Raw genomic sequence first — 22,339 nt, 5'->3', positions numbered from 1 at the left:
TACAGACTTGAACTGTATTAAAATATTTGTACATTAACCTTGTGCCTGACATGTCTTTGGCTGGAATCATTGTGCATTTGGGTTCATGAGTTTTAACAACAATTACTCCGCTGGTGAAGAAAGTGAAAGTCCATCAGATACAAAAAGCTTTCGGTAAACGAAACATCCTCTGTGAGGTTCACTCCCTTGCTTGATATTCACAGCTTATTCCTATTAGAGAAAAGACAGATGGTTCAACTCCAGGAGCAGCTTTTCAGTCCATCAAATGATTGCTTTACATGTTGTAGCTGCTCCTTCAGCTCAGCAGGGACTCCGTTCTCGTCCAGTTTCTGCTTGATCTGTAAAAAAGCCAGACGAAAGGGGACAAAGACACCTTAGAAAATGCAGTGTTTAAAGTGTCATTTAAACCTCAGTATAAAAAGCTGGTGTACAAAAAACTTGTCTTAATAAGCCTTTAACTGTAAAATATTTCAGGGCACAAAATTAGGAACAATTTAGCTTGTTAGTCCCGTGCCTCTGGAATGTTTTTTCAAGAAGGCTTTGAGGTCTCTTAAAATGGCCTGAAGCTTTAACAGTAAACGAAATCTGTTTTTAAAAAGTGCTGCTCTGCACCCAAGAACAGGAAATAACCCGATAAAGTCAGGCCTGAACACATTTCCTCTGCAGGTGCAGCCTTGTGTGTCACAAGGTTTCACAAGTGAAGTCACCAATGTCAACATCTTAGTCCAAGGGAAAGCAAATAAGATGTGAGTTATGGAGGACCGGTTCAGTTATTTCTAACATTTTGCAGTGATCAGAGTATTTTGATAACATATTGCCATTTATCCCCCCCTTTTTTATTTTTTTTATTTTTTAATTTAAGCCGTGACCAATTTTTGTTGTAACCACTGTTTTCTGTAGTGTGACCCTAGCCTTAGTGGGAACTGTGCTCCCATCTAGCTCTGTGCAGTTTGATTGACATTTGCCAGAGAACACCAGAACGGCCACTGGTTCCCCTCTGACTGATGGGGCAAATGGCAAACCTACGCTGTGAAGCTACCAATAGTGACACAAGCAAAAAGCAGAACTAGAGAAAAATCAGTCAGGAGGGATAAGAAGAGAGAAACGGTCAGAGGCCACCACCTAGAAAACTCTTCCTTTTTAGCGGTCGGGTTGCATCACAAGTACACCTCACTTTCATTTACACGAAAGCTGGTAAAATAGATATACAGTTGTTTATATCGCTGGAGTTTAACTGGGTTATATAGTGATAACCGAGTGTTCCCTTCATTTTTCTGACCAATGAATATCATAATCTCCTCTCCTCCTTCTATTCTTTATAAATGTGAGAAGAGTTTGGGTTTTCTCATCTGTCTGTATGTACCACTGATTTGTTGACTCCGGTCTAGTGATTTGTATCCACCGAGCACTCATCTGGGTTGTGTTTCCTCGAAATTAAGTGTGGTTCATGTCTGTTGTTTTCTTTTTGAAGGACATAGACTTCTCAACCAAGGCCAAACTGAAATTTGTTACTCTTAATCTGTTCACCTCATAAAACTGGCAGTTGAAGCTGTTTTAGAGATGGAAAAGAAAAGAACTGACCTCTGTGAAGTATCGCTCTATGAATTTGTAGAGTTCTTTGAGCGCTGCTGCTTCATTGAATTCATTTTCGTGTTTCTGAAAAGAAAACAGCTTTTAGTTCACTGCTGGGATTTCCAAAACCCTTGATTTTCCTGCATCAGCGCTAAATGGATTCACCTTTGACTCTTCGTGCAGGAAATCCTTGAATTCTGCGGGCGTGACTGGTGACTGGTCTCTTATCTGTTTGTAGTACATCTTCACTTCCTGTTTAAACTTGGGAATGTCTTTGGCATAGAGGAGCTTGTTGGTAGGCGCGTACTGAAATGGAGCAAAAATCAAGCATTATATGTGGCAAGATGCAAAACTCAAATAATAAACTGCAGATGTGTGACTGCTTTCTCCATAACGAAATGAAACCCACCCTTTTGTTTAGCAATAGTAATTAGGGATAAGATCGGTGCTGTACTTACCTTCCCCAGCTGCATCTCACTCAGAGAAAAGGAGTCCATGAAGGCCTGAGCAATGACGGACAGGCAGCCGTCCATATGTGGCGTCTTCTCCATGTCAAAAACAAACTGAGGGTTTTTCAGAATGTTGATCCAGAAGCGCAGCGGCAAACTGGTGATAAGGACATGAGAACATGAAACATCTTAAGACATTTGCTTATGGCCAGTGCTCTTTGATGTTTATATTTCGTGTACCTGTTGGTCTTCCAGATGTGCAGGACATCTGGGTCAGTGATCTTCATGTTTTCCGCCTGAGTGTCCAAGAAGTCAAAGAAGTACTTGACAGCGAACGGAGATCTGCTGAGTGTCAGGCCCCAGATGGACCTGAAGAGTTTCTCCACAAATGAATGCACTGCCACCTAAGAGAGAGAATGTAGTGTCATTCTCAGCTTCTTCACAAGCAGCATGCAATGAGCTGGTTTCTGTTCATTCATCTCAGTTAGTTTTACTACATTTTAAGATAGAAAACCAATTTGATAAAGTTCCTCCTAGAGTCAGGAGACCTGTGTCCGAGGGTATAATGACAAGAAGAGGCGATTCTGCTCTCTGTTAGAAAGACTGCATATTTACTATGACAGGTATTTGGCTGCAGCCAGTAATCAACCCGCTGAACACATTTTAAAATCATATCATTCAGGTCTTATCTGGGAATTTTCAGAGAGAGTAAATAACCTTTATCAGTATTAATCTCGTTTTTTTTTTGTTGTTTTTTATTTTTTGTTTTTTGGGGTATGGTTCCCAAATACACTGCTTGCAAAAAAGATCAAAGGTACACTTTTTAAAACAGTGTACTCTCTGACCACTGGCATGTCCCCCATTTCATCTTTCCTAGTTTTTTCACTAGTTTTGGCTAGTGTCACTGTTACTACTGGCACCATGAAGCGATACCTGGACCCTACAGAGGTTGCACAGGTAGTCCAGCTCCTCCAGGATGGAACATCAATACGTGCCATTGCCTGAAAGTTTGCAGTGTCTCCCAGCTCCCAGCACAGTTTCAAGAAAGTAGAGGAGATTACTTTTTCTTTTGTTTTTTTTGTTTTTGCCTGTCCCGTTTGGCTCTTTTGCTTTCAGAATTATTGTCTAAAGGCGAAGAAAGATGCCCAACGGATTTACTTTACCAAATAGACCATCCCAGCCTTACCGTAATGGTCTATTTGATATACCTTTTATTGTTTATTTTGTTTTATTTTCACTTGCTAAATATGGGACAGATTTGACTGGGGAAAAGAAAGGGGAGAAAGAAGGAGGGAAAGAAAAACTGCAGGGAAGAGGGACGGGCATAAAGGGCAAAAAACAAAAACCAACAAAATAAGCAGACAAAAAATACAAATATCAATCATCTGGATCACCTGTTAAAAAAGAAAAAAGAGAAAACAAGCAGAAGAAAAAAAAGAGCAACATAATAAACAACATCACGATGATATATGGGAATATAACGGTAAATACTAAATATTAAACATTATTGTGCAGCACGTAATATTGACAGCGCACAGTGTGCTTTGAGGTAGGAGCCAAAAAGGGTGTAGTTTGTGTGTGTGAGCACCCATGTGTACACCTGTGAGCATGGACACGCTTGTTTTTTTAAAAGGTTCCTTCATGTAATGATCTGCTAGAGGGTGTGGGGGGGCCACAGCCCCGTCCTCCAGGGCATGAAGCAGGAGATCAAAACTCCAGACATCCAGAGGCCCTCAGAACACAAGAGACCAAGGAAGACCAACAGAGGGGCAGCCGCACCACTGTCCCAGAAAGAGCTGAGGAGAGTCCCAGATGAGGGGTCACTCAGCAGCCGCGGAGCAGAAGCCAGGGGGGGTTGCAGTGACGTGCCCGTGAGCTCCGCCAGCAGCCAGCTGTGCCAGAGTGACCGAGCCCCAGGCTGAGAGGCTGAGGGAACCCCACCCCCGAAGTGGCCCGAGCGAGCCCCAGGCTCCAGGCCCCGACAAGCAGCCACCAAGGAGTGAGCCGGTGTGTACCTGGGTGCCCATCCCCAGACACAAAGAACCACCAACGCACCGATGTCTGAGGGCGTCTGCCAATGGCAGGGGAAGTGGTGGGGGAGATAGACCTCCATACCTTGGAGGGCCTGAGATGTCCCTAGAGAGGTGGCATCTGATACCCAACCTGACATATAGACACAGACTTACAGGCATCCATTCCCACCCTCATGCGAGAGCATATGCAATTACTCAACACTCACCCAACGTGGAGACAGACACAAAGAGACACTATACACACAATCACACTCCCCAAGCGTACTCTAAGCCCCAGGTCTAGCTAGAGGAGATTCCTGGAGACGGACAGTTACTCTAGGAGAGCTGGACAGGGCTATAGAAGGTTCTAATCAAACAGACTTCAGGGCCTAATATCCTCTAGCCCTGTGCTCACTACTCCTCACCCTAGTGCCCGAGTGCCATTTGCTAAAGAGTACAACCACTGGCACCCTGTGCTTTTCACAGATGAGAGCAGGTTCACTCTGAGCACATTTGACAGACACGAGAGAATCTGGAGAAACCGTGAAGAACGTTATGCTGCCTGTAACATTGTTCAGTATGACCAGTTTGGTTGTGGGTCATTGATGGCCTGGGGTGGTATTTCCATAAGGGACATGGAGACCTCTACAGGTTATCCAGCAGGACCCTGACTGCCATTAGGTACTGAGAAGAAATCCTTGGAGTCACTGTCAACCAATGCTGGTGAAGTGGGTCCTGGGTTCCTCCTGGTACAAGACAATGCCTGGCCTGTGGGGAGAGTATGTCGGTAGTTCCTAGAGCAGGGGTGTCCAACCCCAGGCCTCAAAGGCCAGTGTCATGCAGGTTTTAGATCTCACCCTAGGTCAGCACACCTGAATCAAATGATTAGTTCATTACCAGGCCTCTGGAGAACTTCAACACATGTTCAGAAGGTAATTTAGCCATTTAAATCAGCTGTGTTGAATCAAGGACACATCTAAAACCTGCAGGGATTTAGGCCTTTGAGTCCTGGAGTTGAACACCCCTGTCCTAGAGGAAGAAGGAATTGATACCATTGACTACCTCCCCATGCTCATTTGACCTAAACCCAATAGTTTACCACCAGGTTGCACCTCAGACCTCAGGAGATCCCACAGGACACCACTGATCATCTAATCAGGAGCATGTTGTCAGTCATGCATGTGGGGGCTGTGCAAACTACAGAGTACCATTTAGAGTTGCTCCAAGTAAATTCTGTGTTTGGGCTTTTGAACATCCAAATGAAAAGTCCACAAACATGACTGTCAGATCTCCCAGAAGAAATAAGTAGGTGAGAAAACAACCCTCCTTTGAAGAAAGGTTGTTTGTTTGTTTTTTTCAAGCTTTTTAAATGAGTTCTTCAAATCTGCACATCTCATGGTAGTTAGAGACTTTGGACGTTTGGTTTTGGCACAAGCAAGTTTTGCTAGTCTCCTGTTTAGTTTGTGTTTCATTTGTGTACCTTCTCTCATCAGAACCATTTTTCCTGACAGTTAAAAGGGAAGGTTACTAAAAGTAGCCAGGTTAACCATGTAACCATGTCTCACATGGTTATGAGTAACCTTGTGAGAGAGATTCTGGTATCAGTTCTGTATTAGTGGCTGTTTGTGTAAGCATACTGTAGCGCTGTAACTAGTTTCTCTTGCCTTGGTAGAGAGCAGCTTGGTGAGGTGTACTTCCTTTAGCTTTAACTTCTTCCTCTCTGGGTTCTTTGTTTGATCTTCATCTACATCAGGATCGATCTGGATGAAGACACCAGCCGACAGATTAGACAACATGTGTTCTATAATCTGAATCCAAGCATTAGTGATCCAAATTATTATTTTTTATGAATCAGTATTGCAAAAAATAACACAAGTTGTCTCTTACCAAATGGAAGTATTTTCCCGAGAAATTCTCGTCATCTGGATGAGAAAATATAAATATCAGAGAGCGATCAACAGCAATTATTTAGTCATTTTATTTAGTCATATGTGTGTATATATATACATATGACTAATACATACAAATTTTATGGATTTAATTAAATGCTCTTGTTTGAAATATGAAGACATATGTGGAATTTTTAGTTTGATGCATTCAGTATTTCTTACCTTTCACACTTCCTTGTGGGCTCAGAGGAGGATGAGTTTTCTTAGAGAGCACTTTGATTGTCCCGCCATCATTAGCCTACAGGAAGACAAACTGGTTCATTTTTATACAGTACTTTTTCTAAAATTTAAATGGAACAACTGCTATGGAATAAGAAGCCTTGCATTTTGTATATTTTGGGGTCTTTACCCCACAATATAAATGATCTTTACAAGATTGTTTTGCATTATATAAACAAAATGGAATTTCTAAAACTGCCCTGCAGAGGTCATAGAATCTGTGTTTAATGTGTTTTCAGTTTTTATTTTCTTCATTACCTGCGTGCAAAACCACAACCACCCACCAGATATCTGGGTCTGTACTAGTTGCTTGTTACCCCACACTTGAAAATTGTTTCTTTCTTTCTTTCTTTCTTCATTATATGTGTGAGAGAGTTATTTAAGTTGTATTATTGCTTTGTAAATTGTCCAGCACCAGACTCCAAATCCAGCTTCTGCATCAATCTCTCTTTCCACACAGTGATGGTACTGATAATTGATAGAGACGTCACACAAACAGACTCCATGATCCATTAAAAACATTATGAAACCATCAAAAACCACTCTTCCTCTGCTAGACTTCTTCCCTTTATGTTAAAAAAACCCCTCTACTGATCTTATTAGCTGTAATGAGAAAGTGAGATAGAATTTCCCATTTCCTTTGTTTCTCTGCCTCTCTTGGCTCAAATTAAGCTTGTCTTTTCTGGTGTTGTCAAAATAAAAGTCCAACTTAACAGCAAATGTAAATGGAAGGTTAGTAAATTTGGGATAAAGACTCAAAACAAGAGAGTGCCAGGTTTCAGCACAGAAGCAGTGGCACTGAAATCTGTCATCTAACCCCCCCCCCCCAAAAAAAACCAAACAAACAAACTGCACCTGTGATGAGTTTTCAGTACCAGTGTGTGCAGCTCTATAGCCACTTCCTGGATCATGTTGAAAATTATGTCCAAATATGAAATATATTGCAATGATAGTTATAATTATATAATATGACATTATATTATTAATATTATTATTATTATATAATTATATTATAATAATTATTCCAATTATAATTGGAATAATTATTATACTATAGTTATATAATGGACATCGACATCATGTGCAGACTCTCTGATTTGATTTGAGGGTCCACTTTCAAATTGGATGAAGAGTTTAGGAGTTTCAGCTAATTAACACATGCCACCCTCTTTTTAAAAGGATCAAAAGTAATTGGACAAATGATTCAAAGCCTATTTCGTGGGCAGATGTGGGCAATTCCTTCATCGTGTCATTATAAATTAAGCAGATAAAAGGACTGGAGTTGATTTGAGGAGTGGTGTTTGCATTTGGAAGATTTTGTTGTGAACAGACAACGTGTGGTCAAAGGAGCTCTAGATGCAGGTGACACAAGCCATCTTTAAAATGAAAGTAAATACAGATGGTTCACTGCAAGGTGCAAGGCACTCATAAGCCTCAAGAAGAGAAAGAATAAATTGGACTTTGCTAAAAAAACAACAAAAAACAAACATCTAAAAAAGCCAGCACAGGTCTGGAAAAACATTCTTTAGACAGATGAAACCAAGATCAACCTCAACCAGAATCATAGCAAGAAAATGTATGGAGAAGGCGTGGAACAGCTCATGATTCAAGCATACCACATCATCTGTAAAACATGGCGGGGGCAGTGGGATGGTTTGAGTGTGCATGGCTGCCAGTGGGACTGGGACACCAGTGTTTATTGATGATCTGACGCAGGACAGAAGCAGCTGAATGAATTCTGAGGTGTTCAGTGACATACTGTCTGCTCAAATCCAGCTAAAAGCAGTCATATTGAGGGTGTTTCATAATACAGATGGACAATGACCCAAAACGTACAGCCAAAGCAACCCAAAAGTCAGGGTTGGTTAAGTTACTTGAAAAAAGTAATTAGTAACTAATTACTGATTACTTCTCCCCAAAAGTAATCCCGTTACTTTACTGATTACTTATTCCATCCATCCTCTTCCGCTTTATCCGGGGCTGGGACGCGGGGGCAGCAGCCTAAGCAGAGAAGCCCAGACCTCCCTCTCCCCAGCCACCTCCTCTAGCTTATCCGGGGGAACACCAAGGCGTTCCCAGGCCAGCCGAGACACATAATCTCTCCAGCGTGTCCTGGGTCTGCCCCGGGGCCTCATCCCGGTGGGACATGCCCGGAACGCCTCACTCAGGAGGCGCCCAGGAGGCATCCTTGTCAGATGCCCGAACCACCTCAGCTGGCTCCTTTCGATGCGGAGGAGCAGCTGCTCTACTCTGAGCCCCTCCCGGATACCAAGACTGATTACTTATTTTCTTTTTCTTTTTTTTTTCTTTTTTTTGTGTCCCGTTTGGATCTTTAGCCATCAGAATTGTTGTCTTAAGGCCAAGAAAGATGCCAAGCGGATTTATTTTACCAAGTGGATCATCATGGCCTTGCCATATTGGTCCATTTGATTGACCTTTATTATAATTATGAATTGATTTTATTTTCGGTTGCTACAAACAGGACAGACATGACTGGGGGATAGGACAGGGAGAAAGAATGAAAGAAAGAGAGGGAGAGAAAGAAAACCAAAGGGGAGAAGAGACGGTGAGAAAGGGGGAAGAAAGAAAAACAAACAAAACACCTGGATCACCTGTATGGAGAAAAAAAACAGAAGAGAAAGCAAACAACAAAGAGAAACATAATAAAAAACAGCACCATCACAATAAACTAGCTAGCAGTAGATAACAGTAGATACTAAATATTAAACGATATTGTGCAGCACGCAAGATTGACAGCGCACAATGTGCTTTGAGGCAGCAGCCAAGAAAGGTGTAGTCCGCGTCTGTGAACACCCGTGTGTACACCTGTGTGCATACCTGTGTGGATCAGCATGCTTGCATTCCAAAGGTTTCTCCATGTAACGATCTGCTAGGGAGTGTGGGGAGCCATAGCCCCGTCCACCAGGGTATGAAGCAGATCCAGGCCCCAGATATCCAGAGGCCCCAGAGTACAAGGACCCGAGGAGACCACCAAAAGGGGGGGAACCGTGCCACCCTCCTGGGAAGAGCTGAGTAGAGCCCCAAACGAGAGGTCACCCAGCAGCTACGGAGCAGAGGCCAGAGGGGGTTGCAGTGGCGTGCCCGCGGGCTCTGCCGGCAGCCAGTTGTGCCAGAGAAGACCGAGCTTCAGGCCCAGAGGCCTGAGGGCATCCCACCCCCCGGAAGGAGCCCAGCCGGGCCACAGGCGCCCGGCCCCGCCAATCGGCCACCAGGAGTGAGCCGGTACATACATGAGCGCCCAGCCCCAGATGACAAGGACCACCAACACACCAACGTCTGAGGGCATCAGCCACCGGCAGGGAGTGTGGTGAGGGGAGATAGGCCTCCGTACTTTAGAGGGCCTGAGATGTACCCAGAGAGGTTGAGTCTAAGACCCAACCTGACATATAGACAATATATAAATATATATGGGGTGCAACGATACACAAAATTCACGGTTCGGTTCGATACTTTGGTGTCACGGTTCGATATTTTTTCGATACAAAAAATGTTCATGCCTTTTTAATTTATCATTTATTAAAATGATAAATATATATTTTAACTCAAAAGTACAGTTTTTAAATGTAATGTTGCTGAAACAACAAAATAAAAAAATTAATCTATCTGATCGAGAAATCACTCATCTTTGGAAAATAGAGGTTTTTACAGAGAAATGGCTCTTTCCAAAATAAAAGCTATACTATACGCTTCTTCTGGGCTATATTCTCAGCAGCATATTAAACATATCAGGTCCCCGTAAGGAGAATCATGTGCTAAAGGCTGACTCTGGTAAAGTTTGTAGCATGCGTGCTAGTTGTTTTTGTCTGCTTCCACTTGTCTTTGCACTAGGATGATGTTGGAGTAAATGTGCAGTCATATTCGTTGTAAATGGCCTGTATTTATATAGCGCTTTACTAGTCCCTAAGGACCCCAAAGCGCTTTACATATCCAGTCATCCACCCATTCACACACACATTCACACACTGGTGATGGCAGCTACATTGTAGCCACAGCCACCCTGGGGCGCACTGACAGAGGCGAGGCTGCCGGACACTGGCGCCACCGGGCCCTCTGACCACCACCAGTAGGCAGCGGGTGAAGTGTCTTGCCCAAGGACACAACGACCGAGACTGTTGGAGCCGGGGCTCAAACCGGCAACCTTCCAATTACAAGGCAAACTTTTTTCGGGCGTTGTGTTCCCACTAGTGCTGTCAGCGTTAATCTTGTTAAAATGACATTAACGCCATAACGCGGCAAATCTCCGTTAAGAATTTACTGCGGATCGCCCCGTGCGTGGGGCTGGACAGCGTCAACACGTTAACAAGCTAACTGCACTAACGCACTTGTTCCCACAAATTGAGCATTGCGTGGCACATCCGACATACGCACTTACCATCAGGGTCATGCTTCACAGATAGGTAGGTAGGTAGGTAGGTAGGTAGGTAGGTAGGTAGGTAGATAGATAGAGATACATAATATTTCCTCACCTTGTAGTGTTTGAGTGTGTTGAGCATTGTCACCTCCCCAATAACCATTGAGCTTGCATCAACTTCCTCAAGAGGAAGGAATAATCCATTCTTCTCATACTCTGGTGGGAATAGTAACAGAAGGTGTTGATAGTTTGTAAAACAAGGAACAGTGACAACATAAGCAGTAAATATTATAATCTAACTGTTCATTTTGATGCAAAAGCATAAAAACAAAAGGTCAAACCATCTTCAACAGTGCAACATGCTTAAGATGTAAGCTACATTTATTCTATAGCTTTTTGTCAGCAGCTTCTCCGCTTTGTCTGCAGCTCTTAAGCCCTAAATTTGGACATAATATGCAGATTTTTAATGTACGTAACAAATATACAGGGCAAGTAAAAAAGATTCAGTAAATAAAGGAATCTCTGTATGTGTATCTGTTCCTTGCCTCTTTATACCACTTCAAACCTGGTTGGTGGATGCAAATCACTTATCACTTAAGACATGCTAAAGACATGCTATTATCACTTCTTGCAGGATCTGATACCTACCTATGCAGACATCCCTCAGGGGAATGTTGTAGGGGAAACCAAACTTGGCCTTGAAGCTGGACAGAATTTTCTCTTTGACCTGCTCCACTGTATCACAGTCGAGGACGATGACCTCCAGAGGCTCACTCACCTCCCCGTCAGTGCCCACAGCAAACAGCACTTTGAGCTTCTGTAAGCAGAAAAAATAGTAATCGTTAGCATTTCTGTATTGCCAGATTACCAGCAATATTTCACCATTTAATAAATGGAAAGGTGGGAATTTAACAGGAAAGTGAGACAGGCAAAGGGCAAACACACAGTAAAGGGCCCTAGGTTCGACTAGAACCCATTGAACTTTGTATAGTTGCCATTTCAAACCAATGAGCTAAACTGATGCCCATATGGAGTTGATTCTAAGTGTTGCAACTGATAGCTATTCAGTCAAACCTCTATATGATTTCCAAAGAGATGTTGATACAAAGTGGGCTAACTTTGACACATCTAAGCAAGTCAACAATCAAGAGATGCTCTCATGAATGGAAATACAGAGGGTTTACAGCAAGGTGCAAATCACTGGTTACACTCAAGGACAACCTCAAGCCAAAGCACACCACATCTGTCAAAAATGGTGGAGGTATGTTGTGAGCATGTATGGCTACCAGTGGAACCATATGACCAGTGTTTATCAATAATGTGACTGCTGACAGAAGAAACAGGATGCTACAAAACTGATTAGATCAGCTCCACAGTGCAAATGGATAATCACCCGAAGAATTCAGCAAACGCAACCCAAGAGTTTCTCAAGGCAAAAAAAAAAAGAAGTAATGAAATATTCTTTAGTGGCCACAATCTTAACACAACAGATAAACTTTATCTAGTTTTGTGCTCAGAGTAACTCACAAATAAGCAACATTTGGAAGTAATGCCACCAGCATGCACACAACTGAATTCATGCTCATCAACAAATCACAAAAAAATTCCTATTGTGCAAACTTTTGGTAACTGGTTAAGAGTTAAAAAAAAAAAAAGTTTCAAAGAAAGAAAAGCTGCAATATCTTTAACAGCATCTTTGATTCTTTGCAGAGATAATGAGGAAGGGCTTATCTTTATTCTGATTTCCTTTAAACTGGTGGCTAATGCATGTGTCATCTAATATACAGAAATAAGCTCTAAAGTGAGACAGTGGTTTGTCAGATTAGATTAAAATCTAAGAGTCTGAAGAATGATCCAGCTCTATTATAATGCACTGTCAATAGACTGCAAAATGTACAGAAAATTATCATCCATCAGAATCTCGTCAAAGTAAAAACATGTGAAGCTACTGCATTTACTTTCGAACATGGGATTAAAAACAAGACAGCTGGCAGGTTGTGCTCATGCTTCCCGTTAAAACATTAAAGCCCCTGAAACTTTAAAAAAGATTTGTCACCAAATAACAACCAAAGCTGAGGTTAGGAAAATGCCATCCTTGGGTTTTATTCACTAAATGACTGTATGAAACCACAGCTTCACGAAATCTGGCTCATTCCAAGACTGTGGGTGCAACTTCAGATTTGACTCAGATGCAACTTTCTTCAGTACTTCAAGCTAAACAACAGAAACAACAATGCAGTACTGTTCATCTAGAAAACGTTTACATTGTTTAAGTACAGTTAAGGGCAAACATTCTTATTACGTTTTATGTTATTGCCAAATCAGGCACTGACTCCCTTACATTTAAAATGGTACACGGTAGTACTTAAAAAGTTCCTAAGATGCTGAGTAATTAATCTCAGATGCATGAATCGGGGCGATTAGGTTTTCAGCACCTTGCACAAGGTTATTATAACATGCACACAAGGGGAGCTGTGGTTCTAACCACCAACCAATCAATTAGTAGGCGATGTGCTCTACTGAATGAACCACATGTATTATTTACCTGTCCAGGTTTCCTTTTATAGTCATTATTTTATGCTATGTTAATTTTAAAAACTGAAACATACCTAGTATTTTAATCTGGGTGTTAAACCAGGTCTGAGTTCATTTTACTGCCCATAACAACCAAATTAAAAAAATTAGGTCCAACCAAGCAAGTACTGGTGTCTTCTCTACCTTATCAGGTAGGGTGTGTCCCACAAAGCATGTTGTACCAGAATGCGGGTTTATTGGTGTGTTTGATCTATGTTTCGCAGAGATCTTCCACTTCCTAGAATTCAATGTTTTAATCAGAAGTGTAAGTGCATGCTTCCTTAAACGGCACCTCGAGTGTGTTGTTTGGCAATGTGCAACGTCTCATTTGTTAGAGTTGCAGGTTGGGCCTACATTCACTGGGGCGCTCGTCAAGGGATTATATCTAGTTTCTTGTCACCACAGCAAACATATCACACTTGCGTGCATGCTGAAAGGGTGCTGTTTTTCAGTTTCATGTGGTTCACAAGTTCACAAGCCTTAAAGAAAATAAAAAAACAAAAGCAGTAGATTTATTAGTGTGATTGACTCGCCCTGTTTTAAGAGTGGTCTCTTGCACAACACCCAAGAAATTTAGAAAGATACCCTGAAAACAAAGTAAAGACATGACAGTGTCCCACGCCATATTAGAATAGGACACTTGGGGTGTTGATCTAGAACCGCTGTGTGCTGTTGTGCTTTTATTTGCCATCACTTTCCCCAACACATGCACAAGAGAATATTTAAATGACTTCTGGGTTACCGTATGTCAGCAACAAGTTAAAGCAAGGTTTGAACTTACCAAACTAAGGGAGCAAAAACAGAACTAATATAAGGAAGTATTAAATATTGCTTCCACATGCACAACTGCCAAACTTGTGAAGGGCTGTCAGACGATTGCTTTCATGCACGGTGTGACTCAGTTGTGCATGCACTTTGTTATGCAGAGTGTGTTGTGTACCAGCGAGCTGAAGTCCTGAGCCTGCCAGAGCAGCCAGTCCTCGTTGAGCGTGTACAGCGCTTTCTCTGTGACACAATCCACTGGGCCTTTTGCAATCTGCTGCGTGAGGGCGCTAACCATCAGGAACAGGTGCTGGCCAACAGTTTCCTGTGGAAAATCAGAAACAGGAACTCAGTCTGTCAAGAGAGAAGCTGAGGCAACGTTATAAAGAAACTTTTGTTGGTCAGTGCAGAGAAGTTTAGCTAGAAGCATTGGTGGCTTCTTATAGCTCACTCTGATTAGTTGATGTAACTAAACGTGTATCACATATTGTCACAGAGAAATAAAACATACTCAGCAGTTATAATTGTTTTTTTTTTTACAAAACTGACAGAATAATGCAGATCTAATGTCTGTAACCACCAGTTTTGGGGAGTAACGGAATACATGTACCGCTGTTACGTATTTAAAGTACAAAATATGAGTAACTGTATTCCGTTACAGTTAGTTTAAAAAGGTGGTATTGAGAATACAGTTACTTTGTTGAAATAAATGGATTACACTGCGGTATTTTCCTGTTTCATTTTGTCGCGGGTCAGGACTGTTTGGGTTTTGTTTGACAGCTACGTTCTGTTGTTCCAGGCGGCAGCGTTACGGTTGCCGTGGTTACAGGGTGACGCTCTCTCACTCTGCCTGTGTGTTTCCTGGGTGAGAGAGCGCCTTTTTGTTGTGCTAAGCTAATAGGCAGAATGATACCGGTGTTGTGCCAAAAAGTGATTGTCTGCCAAAAACTGATTTCCAATGTTTCTGTGTATTTTTTATGTGTAATATCTTTACGTATGTTCGTAAATAGACTTCGGTGAACAGGGTTTACAAAGGGGTTATATAGAGAATTAAAACAATATCTGTTTTTCAAGTATCTTTACAACTCTCTGCTATTGTACTTACATTATAACCAATCTGGTCCTTTATCCTTTTATGACACACCATGACACCCCCCTCCTCCAATCCCTCTCTCAGCAGCAAGACATCTCCCCCCCTCCCCTCCTCCCAAACATCTCCCAGTGTCACAGTGGATCAGGTCAGGAGGCAACTGAGGAAGCTTCGCTCCAGAAAGGCAGCAGGCCCAGACAAGGTGTGTCCTAGGATGCTAAAGGCGTGTGCTGCTGAACTTGGGGAGCCGCTACAACGAGTCTTCAACCTCAGTCTGCGACTGGGGAGAGTGCCCGCCCTATGGAAGACATCCTGCATCGTCCCGGTCCCCAAAAAGAACCGGCCCAATGAGCTGAATGACTTCCGACCGGTGGCACTGACGTCACATCTTATGAAGACTCTAGAGCGGCTCTTCCTCAACTTCCTCCGACCACAGGTACAACATGCCCAGGACCCACTACAGTTTGCATACAAGGCGGGTGTCGGAGTGGAGGATGCCATCCTGTACCTCCTACACAGAGCCCACTCACACCTGGATGGGGGAAAAGGCACGGTCAGGATACTGTTTCTTGACTTTTCCAGTGCCTTTAATACCATCCGGCCCTGTATGCTTCAGGAAAAACTGAACAGGATGGAGGTGGACCCCTGCCTGGTGGCTTGGATCTCCGACTACCTCACCGACAGACCACAGTACGTCAGGCTGAAGGACATCACGTCTGACACTGTGGTCAGCAGCACAGGAGCACCACAGGGAACTGTGCTGTCCCCTCTTCTCTTCACCCTGTACACCTCTGACTTCTGCTACAACTCTGAATTATGCCATATTCAGAAGTTTGCAGATGACACGGCCATCATGGGATGATCAGGAAGAGGAGTACAGAAGTCTGGTGAGGAACTTTGTCGCATGGAGTCACACAAACCACCTGCAACTCAACACCTCAAAGACTAAGGAACTGGTTGTGGACTTCGGGAGGTCCAGAGAAGGTCCACTGCCGGTTCAGATAGAGGGGGAGGAGGTGGAGGTGGTCAACAAGTACAAGTACCTCGGGCTGTGGGTGGACAATAAACTGGACTGGTCATGCAACACAGAGCACCTGTATAAAAAAGCCCAAAGCTGACTGTACTTCCTCAGGAGGCTGAGGTCTTTTAACATCTGCAGGAAGCTCCTGAGGATGTTTTACCAGTCGGTGGTTGCTGGAGTACTTTTCTATGCTGTGGTGTGCTGGGGGAGCAGCACAGCAAAGAGGGACTCATCCAGGCTGGAGAAACTGATCAGGAAGGCTAGCTCTGTGGTCGGCATGAAGCTGGACACTCTGGTGACAGTGGCAGAGAAAAGGACATTAAAGAAACTGATGGACATTATGAACAATGCTGGGCATCCTCTGCACACGGCCATAAACAATCAGAAGAGTCTGTTCAGTGACAGGTTGCTTCTCCCCAAGACAAGAACTAACAGACTTAAAAACTCCTTTGTCCCACACGCCATCAAACTGTTTAACTCCTCTCTGGAGGGGAGAGGGAGGGGAAACAGGAGGACAAAGGAGGGGGGAACAACTAAGCTGTAGTGCCTCTTCACCTCACTGTACAATACCTTGTGCAATACTTTTTGTAAATAGTCAACAGTGCAATAGACTCAATACTTGAAATGTGCAATTCACTTGTATTTTTATTTTTTATTCCTATTTATTCTATTTATCCCCTTTGTATATTTTATTATATATATATATATATATATATATATATATATATATATATATATATATATATATATATATATATAATGTATGTATGTGTCATCCATGAGGGATGCATTTGACATATGTTTCACATATTATAGCCCAACAAGTTACTTATAGCAGTTTAAATACGAGCAATCAGTTTTTGGCAAATACCGGAAATCAGTTTTTGGCAGACAATCACTTTTTGGCACAACACCGGCATCGCCCTAAAGAATGTAGCCTCATGGTCAGTGTAGTCCGTGCTGCAGGGAGAATGGACTACCATACACGTTATGTGTCTGTGAGCGCGAGGAACGAGAAAAAGGAGACTCGAAAAGTACGAGCTGTCATCGAGCAAAAACGGGAGCTGGAAGCATGTAAATATAATAATAACCACTGCAGCCAAGAAGAGTGCCTGATGAGCCCAGTTGTAAGTAAGCTATTAAGACTCGACTGTACACTGTGTTTGTGTTTTCCTCCCAAACAATAAGTTCCGTTGGAGCAGCCTTTCAACGCCTCTCTCTGTCTCACGCAAGCAAACTTGACCCACACAACAAAGTAAAGCTAGTTTTCGGCTACGAGCCGACAGGGACCCCGCCGTATTAGCCAGAGGTCCCTTTACTACGGTTCGGAGCCGCGGACCTTCAGTAACAGTAATAAATAACGTAGCAATAGTACATTCACGTAGTTGTAAAAAGCATGATAATGTATTAAGTAATCCAAAGTATTCAGAATACATTACTCTCATTGAGTAACGTAACGGAATACGTTACAGAATACATTTTGGGGCATGTATTCTGTAATCTGTAGTGGAATACATTTTAAAAGTAACCTTCCCAACACTGGTAACCACGGCGATGTTTCCTTTAGCGATGGCTAAAGTAAGTGAACGGAGGATGTGGAAACTGAACATGATGTTTGAAGTGTTACTTCAGACCTATACATAGCATGAATGTCACTTCACAGCCCATAAGATTTACTTTCATTGTTTCAATGCTCTAATATTTTACATAATAGCTATAGAGTTTTTCTGTAGTTTGTATTGTAGCCAAAAAAGTTTCAAAAAATATTTGAATGAGAAAAAATGTGAATCAAAAGTAAGAAGAACTGAAACAATGATGCTGTTCTTTAAGATAAACGCTATTGTTAGCATGCGAACAATCATACAGCCACATGCTGACGCAAGCATTAATGTTACAGGCATTATGTTGAGCTCTTCTTCTTCTTTTTTCTCTTCTTTGAGTGTCTTCTTCAGTTTTCACAGTACAGTTTGGATAACTGAACAAAGTGCTGCTTTGCTATGTTGACCTGTAGTGCACGTCTTAATTTAGTAAACAACATTAAATGATACAACTTACTGGAGATAATTTAACTGTTTTTCTGGAACCAGACCACACCCTAAACACTTCCCTTGCAGCCTTTGGTCATACCACTATAAATAACTACTTGCACCACTTGTGCTGATCTCCTCAGTTTGTCAGCCTCTCTCAAAATGATCACGGGTCACCAATTCTTAATGCAGCCTTCCCAAAACTAGCCTGTTGCGTCTTTATTACTAAATGTTTGTCATTTGCATGCAGGTTGGGGTCTGTGGCTGTAGCACATCCATAATAACAACTACAATAATTTCTTGGAGTGTTTAGGCAGCAGCAGCTAATGCAGCAACAGGCTCACACATAATATACACTAATTGACAAAAGTAAGACAATAAGGGCATTAAAAAACATGATAAGTCAGAAGCTGAATTTTCAATTTAGGCAAAACAGCAAAGACATAAAACACTGAGAGCAACAAACCCGAAGGAAGCCGTAGAGGCAGATGGACATCCAGTTGGTGAGCAGTTTCTCCACTATAGACTCAGTGCGTCGGAGTAACAGCTTGGGCTGAGCGTTGCTGCTCTTCTGCATCAGATCCTTGAGCAGAACCTCCATCACCTCCGTCAGGTATGACAAGTTGCTGTGGAGCGCTACAGTGAGCAGAGATGCTACTGCACATCTGAAACAAAAAATTAAAGGAACAAGTTAGAGATGAATAATTGACAGAGCTTCACATCATGAGTTTGAGCTGTTTCTTTTCCAGCCATCTTGGTTAACCAAGATTATCCTAGATTCATTTAGGTAATCTTGGTTAAAACTGTGCAGGCTCCTTTACGTGTTTTCTGGTCTAATCTGTGTGTAACCAGTGGTTTGCACCATTTGTATTTCCATCAAAAAAAGGCACCTCTTCATTTTACACTTTGACAACGGTAAACTTTTCTCTTTGAGGGAGCTCTTTACATGGCTACATGTTTTGAATAACGTTGTCTTAATCTTGGAAAGAATTAACGCTGCTATCATCCACTTTGGTTGTTTTCTGTAGTCTTGAGTTCTACATCATCAGTGCGACACCCCCCCATCAAAACAAAACAAAATATATCGCAGATTAGGCAGTTACATAAAATACAGAGTGCCAAACTGACTTGTCTTTGATGGTGAAACTCTTCTCTTCCTCGAGAGCATGCACCATGGAGGTGAGGAAGAGCTGGTCCTGGATCAGCCTGGACAAGCCCTGGCAACACTCATCAAGCTGAATCTTCACCACATCCTGATCATAACATAACATAACATAACGACAGATGGAATGAAACCATGAAAACAACTGCAAACAACAGATGACGTCAAAACTTACCTGACTGATGTCTTTGATACAGGATTCCATCAAAGATTCATTCTGAAAAACAACAACACAGCTCTACTAAACTGACACCAATTGGTAATTTTTCACAGTTCACAGAATAAGCTTGTCACGTATCAGCATTTGGTTTCTTTTGAGCTTCGTTCACCTCAGGAAAAAAGATTCTGGAGGCAAAGTGCTTGAAATCCAGGAAAGGAATTGTTCCAACATTTTCCAGTAGATCAGCGTTTTCTGTCTGCAACTCCACAAAACCTGTGGAAGACACTCCAGTGAAGCTGACTTGATAAACCACAGGCTACGTGCACAAAGTACAAAGCATGAATGTCTATGTTATCAGGTGAAAAGTGAACTTGTGAAGCAGGCAAGTTCTTGCAGGTCACAGAAAAGAGGTAGTGAAAATGTCTAAGTCAGTGCAGTGTTGCAATTCACTGATTAATACAAAAATGGTCACATATGACTGCATCCTATAATGTCATTCTGTTTTACCATCAGCCTTATTAGTGTTATATAACAAAAACCATAAACAGGAACTCTATGTATGCGACACTAAGCAACCTGAAGATAGTGAAGCTGTAAAATACAGGCCAATATGTGGTAAAGTTGAGGCACTTATCACATACGATGAAACGCAGTTCCGATAATTTGGAACTTGCAGAGAACAAGATGCAAATGTGTCCTGGAAGATAATGTTGAAAGATTACAATAGGAAAACTTCAGAGTATAAAACTAAAAATAAATAATGCAAACTTTTTAACAGCTGCTACTTAATTTCTTAGAAGTATTTTAAATGCCAATACTGGCAGGTAAAGCATAAATCCCTATTGCATTATGGACTGCAGGGCAAATGAATACCGAAGCAACCAGGTATACATTTTAAGATTACATGCAAAGGAATTGTAAAAATCAAGAAAACGTTGGTGGTGTATGTGGTATAGTGAGCTCATGGGGTGGTGCTGGATGTCAGAGGGGACACATGATTATGATGGGACTAATGACTCCGTCTCCTTTTATAGTGACAGAGGAGACTGGCGGGAAGGGAGCATGTAGTGGAGGAAACCATGGAGAGAGTTGGTTCCGGGCTACAAGACTGTGCCGGAAATAGAAAGAGTGCTTTTGGTTAAAAATAAAGCTGAAACCATGAGAACTGTACACTGTGTGGGTAGGGTCATTTCACAACTTGCAAACTACAAACACATATCCAAAATAAAAACCTGTTTAAAATGTAAATAAAAACAGAATGCAATTATATGCATATTTCAGATGCCCACATTTTATTCAACAGAAAAGATGCAGGTTGTTAGAGAAATATTAGCTAATTTTTCCCTTTTTTCCGAGTTGACATCAATAATTACTTCCTCCAAACTGTCAGTGTGTCTATTAGATCCCATGTCTAGAAGTCCTAACAATAAATTTACATTTTGATCTTAGATATAATCAATCAATCCAAAAAGAGGAATGGTTTATTTTTTTTAGTCTGAATTCTGAACTCACAGGACAGAAACAACATTAATGAAGATTACAAATGATCTTGTTGTCGAGTCATATCTATGTTTGTCCGGCTAGACCTCAGTGGAGTGTTTAATATTCTTGATCACAATATTTTGTAACAGCGTTTAGACCATGTTGTAGGCATTAAATGTGCTGCGCTGCAGTGGTTTGAATCATATCTAATTTAGGAATTTTCTTCACACACTAAGGTTAATTAAGGAGTTCCACAGAGTTCTGTGTTAGGACCAGTTCTACTAGTCAGTATTATTAGAAGGCATAGCATACATTTTTATTGCTATGCAGATGATAATCAGCTTTATTTGTCTGTGATGTCAGACAGATACCAATTAGTTAAACCACATAAAGAGCTAAAGACATAAACACCTGCAAGACCTCTAATTTCCTGCTTTTAAATTTAGATATACTAAGGACCTTCTTGCTGTTAGACTATGCCATCATGCTGACCATTGACATTTTTAAAACTACAGTAGTACTGAAGTTGTTGTACTCTAACCAGATACTGGTTACCTTCCGTAACACAGTAATCTTAGACTCCGTTTTAACCAGGATATATCTTTCAGTGCAAATATTATATAATGTAAGACCTTCTCAATTTGCACAACATCTCTAACATTAGAAACATCGTGTTTCATGCTTGCAGTTCATACATTTATTACTTCTAGGCTGGACTACTGTAATTCATGATTATGTCAGGTAAGGCCTTCCCTGAACATTTCAACAAGACAATGCTAAACTGCATACTGGGTCTATAACAACAGCACGACTTCAAGGTATAAAAATTCACTTTAGTTGATGAATTGGCCCGACTACAGTCCAGACCTTTTACAATCATTCATCTATTGATACAGAACCTCAAACTGACATATTTAAATTAATTATATTTCATCTGTCCACGGCGGTTATTTCTAAAACTGCCCCAAGTAGTTTGAATGTGGTTTTGCAAATGTAACTTTTCTGGTAACTTTGTTTTTGTGGTGACTCTTCACATAGACCTCACTTCCTTTTAATGTTGCACAACTGTGGAAAATTTATTTCCTCTGTCAGATAAACCTTTCTGAAGCGGACAGTGCAAAATATTTCTTATGTGCTTGTGAGGCACATCCACAGAGGGGCACACAGACCTCTACTAGCTAGGTAATAACAATAATAATGGATTGCATTTATATAGCGCTTTTCAAGGCACCCAAAGTGCTTTACAATGCCACTATTCATTCTCTCTCACATTCGCTCACTGGTGGAGGCAGCTACAGTTGTAGCCACAGTTGCCCTGGGGCAGACTGACAGAAGCGAGGCTGCCATATCACGCCATCGGCCCCTCCGGCCAACACCAGTAGGCGGTAGGTGAAGTGTCTTGCCCAAGGACACAACGACCAGGACAGAGAGCCTGGGGATCCAACCGGCGACCTTCCGGTTACAGATACGCTTCCCAACCCCCTGAGC

At 41.9% G+C, this 22,339-nt stretch overlaps 1 protein-coding gene across 1 annotated transcript in view; it reads right to left on the bottom strand.

Annotated features, from left to right (window-relative positions):
• Window positions 1–83: 83 nt before the first annotated feature.
• plxnc1 (plexin C1) overlaps window positions 84–22,339 on the bottom strand; it is a 33,946-nt gene continuing 11,690 nt past the window's right edge. Inside the window, exons 17-31 of the mRNA XM_085436051.1 lie at window positions 19,539–19,642; window positions 19,385–19,426; window positions 19,176–19,300; window positions 18,514–18,712; window positions 14,088–14,234; window positions 11,222–11,390; window positions 10,689–10,789; window positions 6,145–6,220; window positions 5,921–5,955; window positions 5,698–5,793; window positions 2,262–2,425; window positions 2,031–2,178; window positions 1,738–1,878; window positions 1,582–1,656; window positions 84–338 (exon numbers count right to left, since the gene is read on the bottom strand). Coding sequence (XP_085292177.1) covers window positions 234–338; window positions 1,582–1,656; window positions 1,738–1,878; window positions 2,031–2,178; window positions 2,262–2,425; window positions 5,698–5,793; window positions 5,921–5,955; window positions 6,145–6,220; window positions 10,689–10,789; window positions 11,222–11,390; window positions 14,088–14,234; window positions 18,514–18,712; window positions 19,176–19,300; window positions 19,385–19,426; window positions 19,539–19,642 — 1,727 coding nt within the window. The 3' untranslated portion in view covers window positions 84–233. The remainder of the gene's footprint in view (window positions 339–1,581; window positions 1,657–1,737; window positions 1,879–2,030; window positions 2,179–2,261; window positions 2,426–5,697; window positions 5,794–5,920; window positions 5,956–6,144; window positions 6,221–10,688; window positions 10,790–11,221; window positions 11,391–14,087; window positions 14,235–18,513; window positions 18,713–19,175; window positions 19,301–19,384; window positions 19,427–19,538; window positions 19,643–22,339) is intronic.

The sequence above is a fragment of the Copadichromis virginalis genome, linkage group LG17 (assembly GCF_057382275.1).
Source record: "Copadichromis virginalis isolate Kocher_CV1m ecotype Utaka linkage group LG17, C_Virginalis_male_GT1.1, whole genome shotgun sequence".
NCBI lineage: Eukaryota > Metazoa > Chordata > Actinopteri > Cichliformes > Cichlidae > Copadichromis > Copadichromis virginalis.
This window is presented reverse-complemented; position numbering and strand designations above follow the sequence as displayed.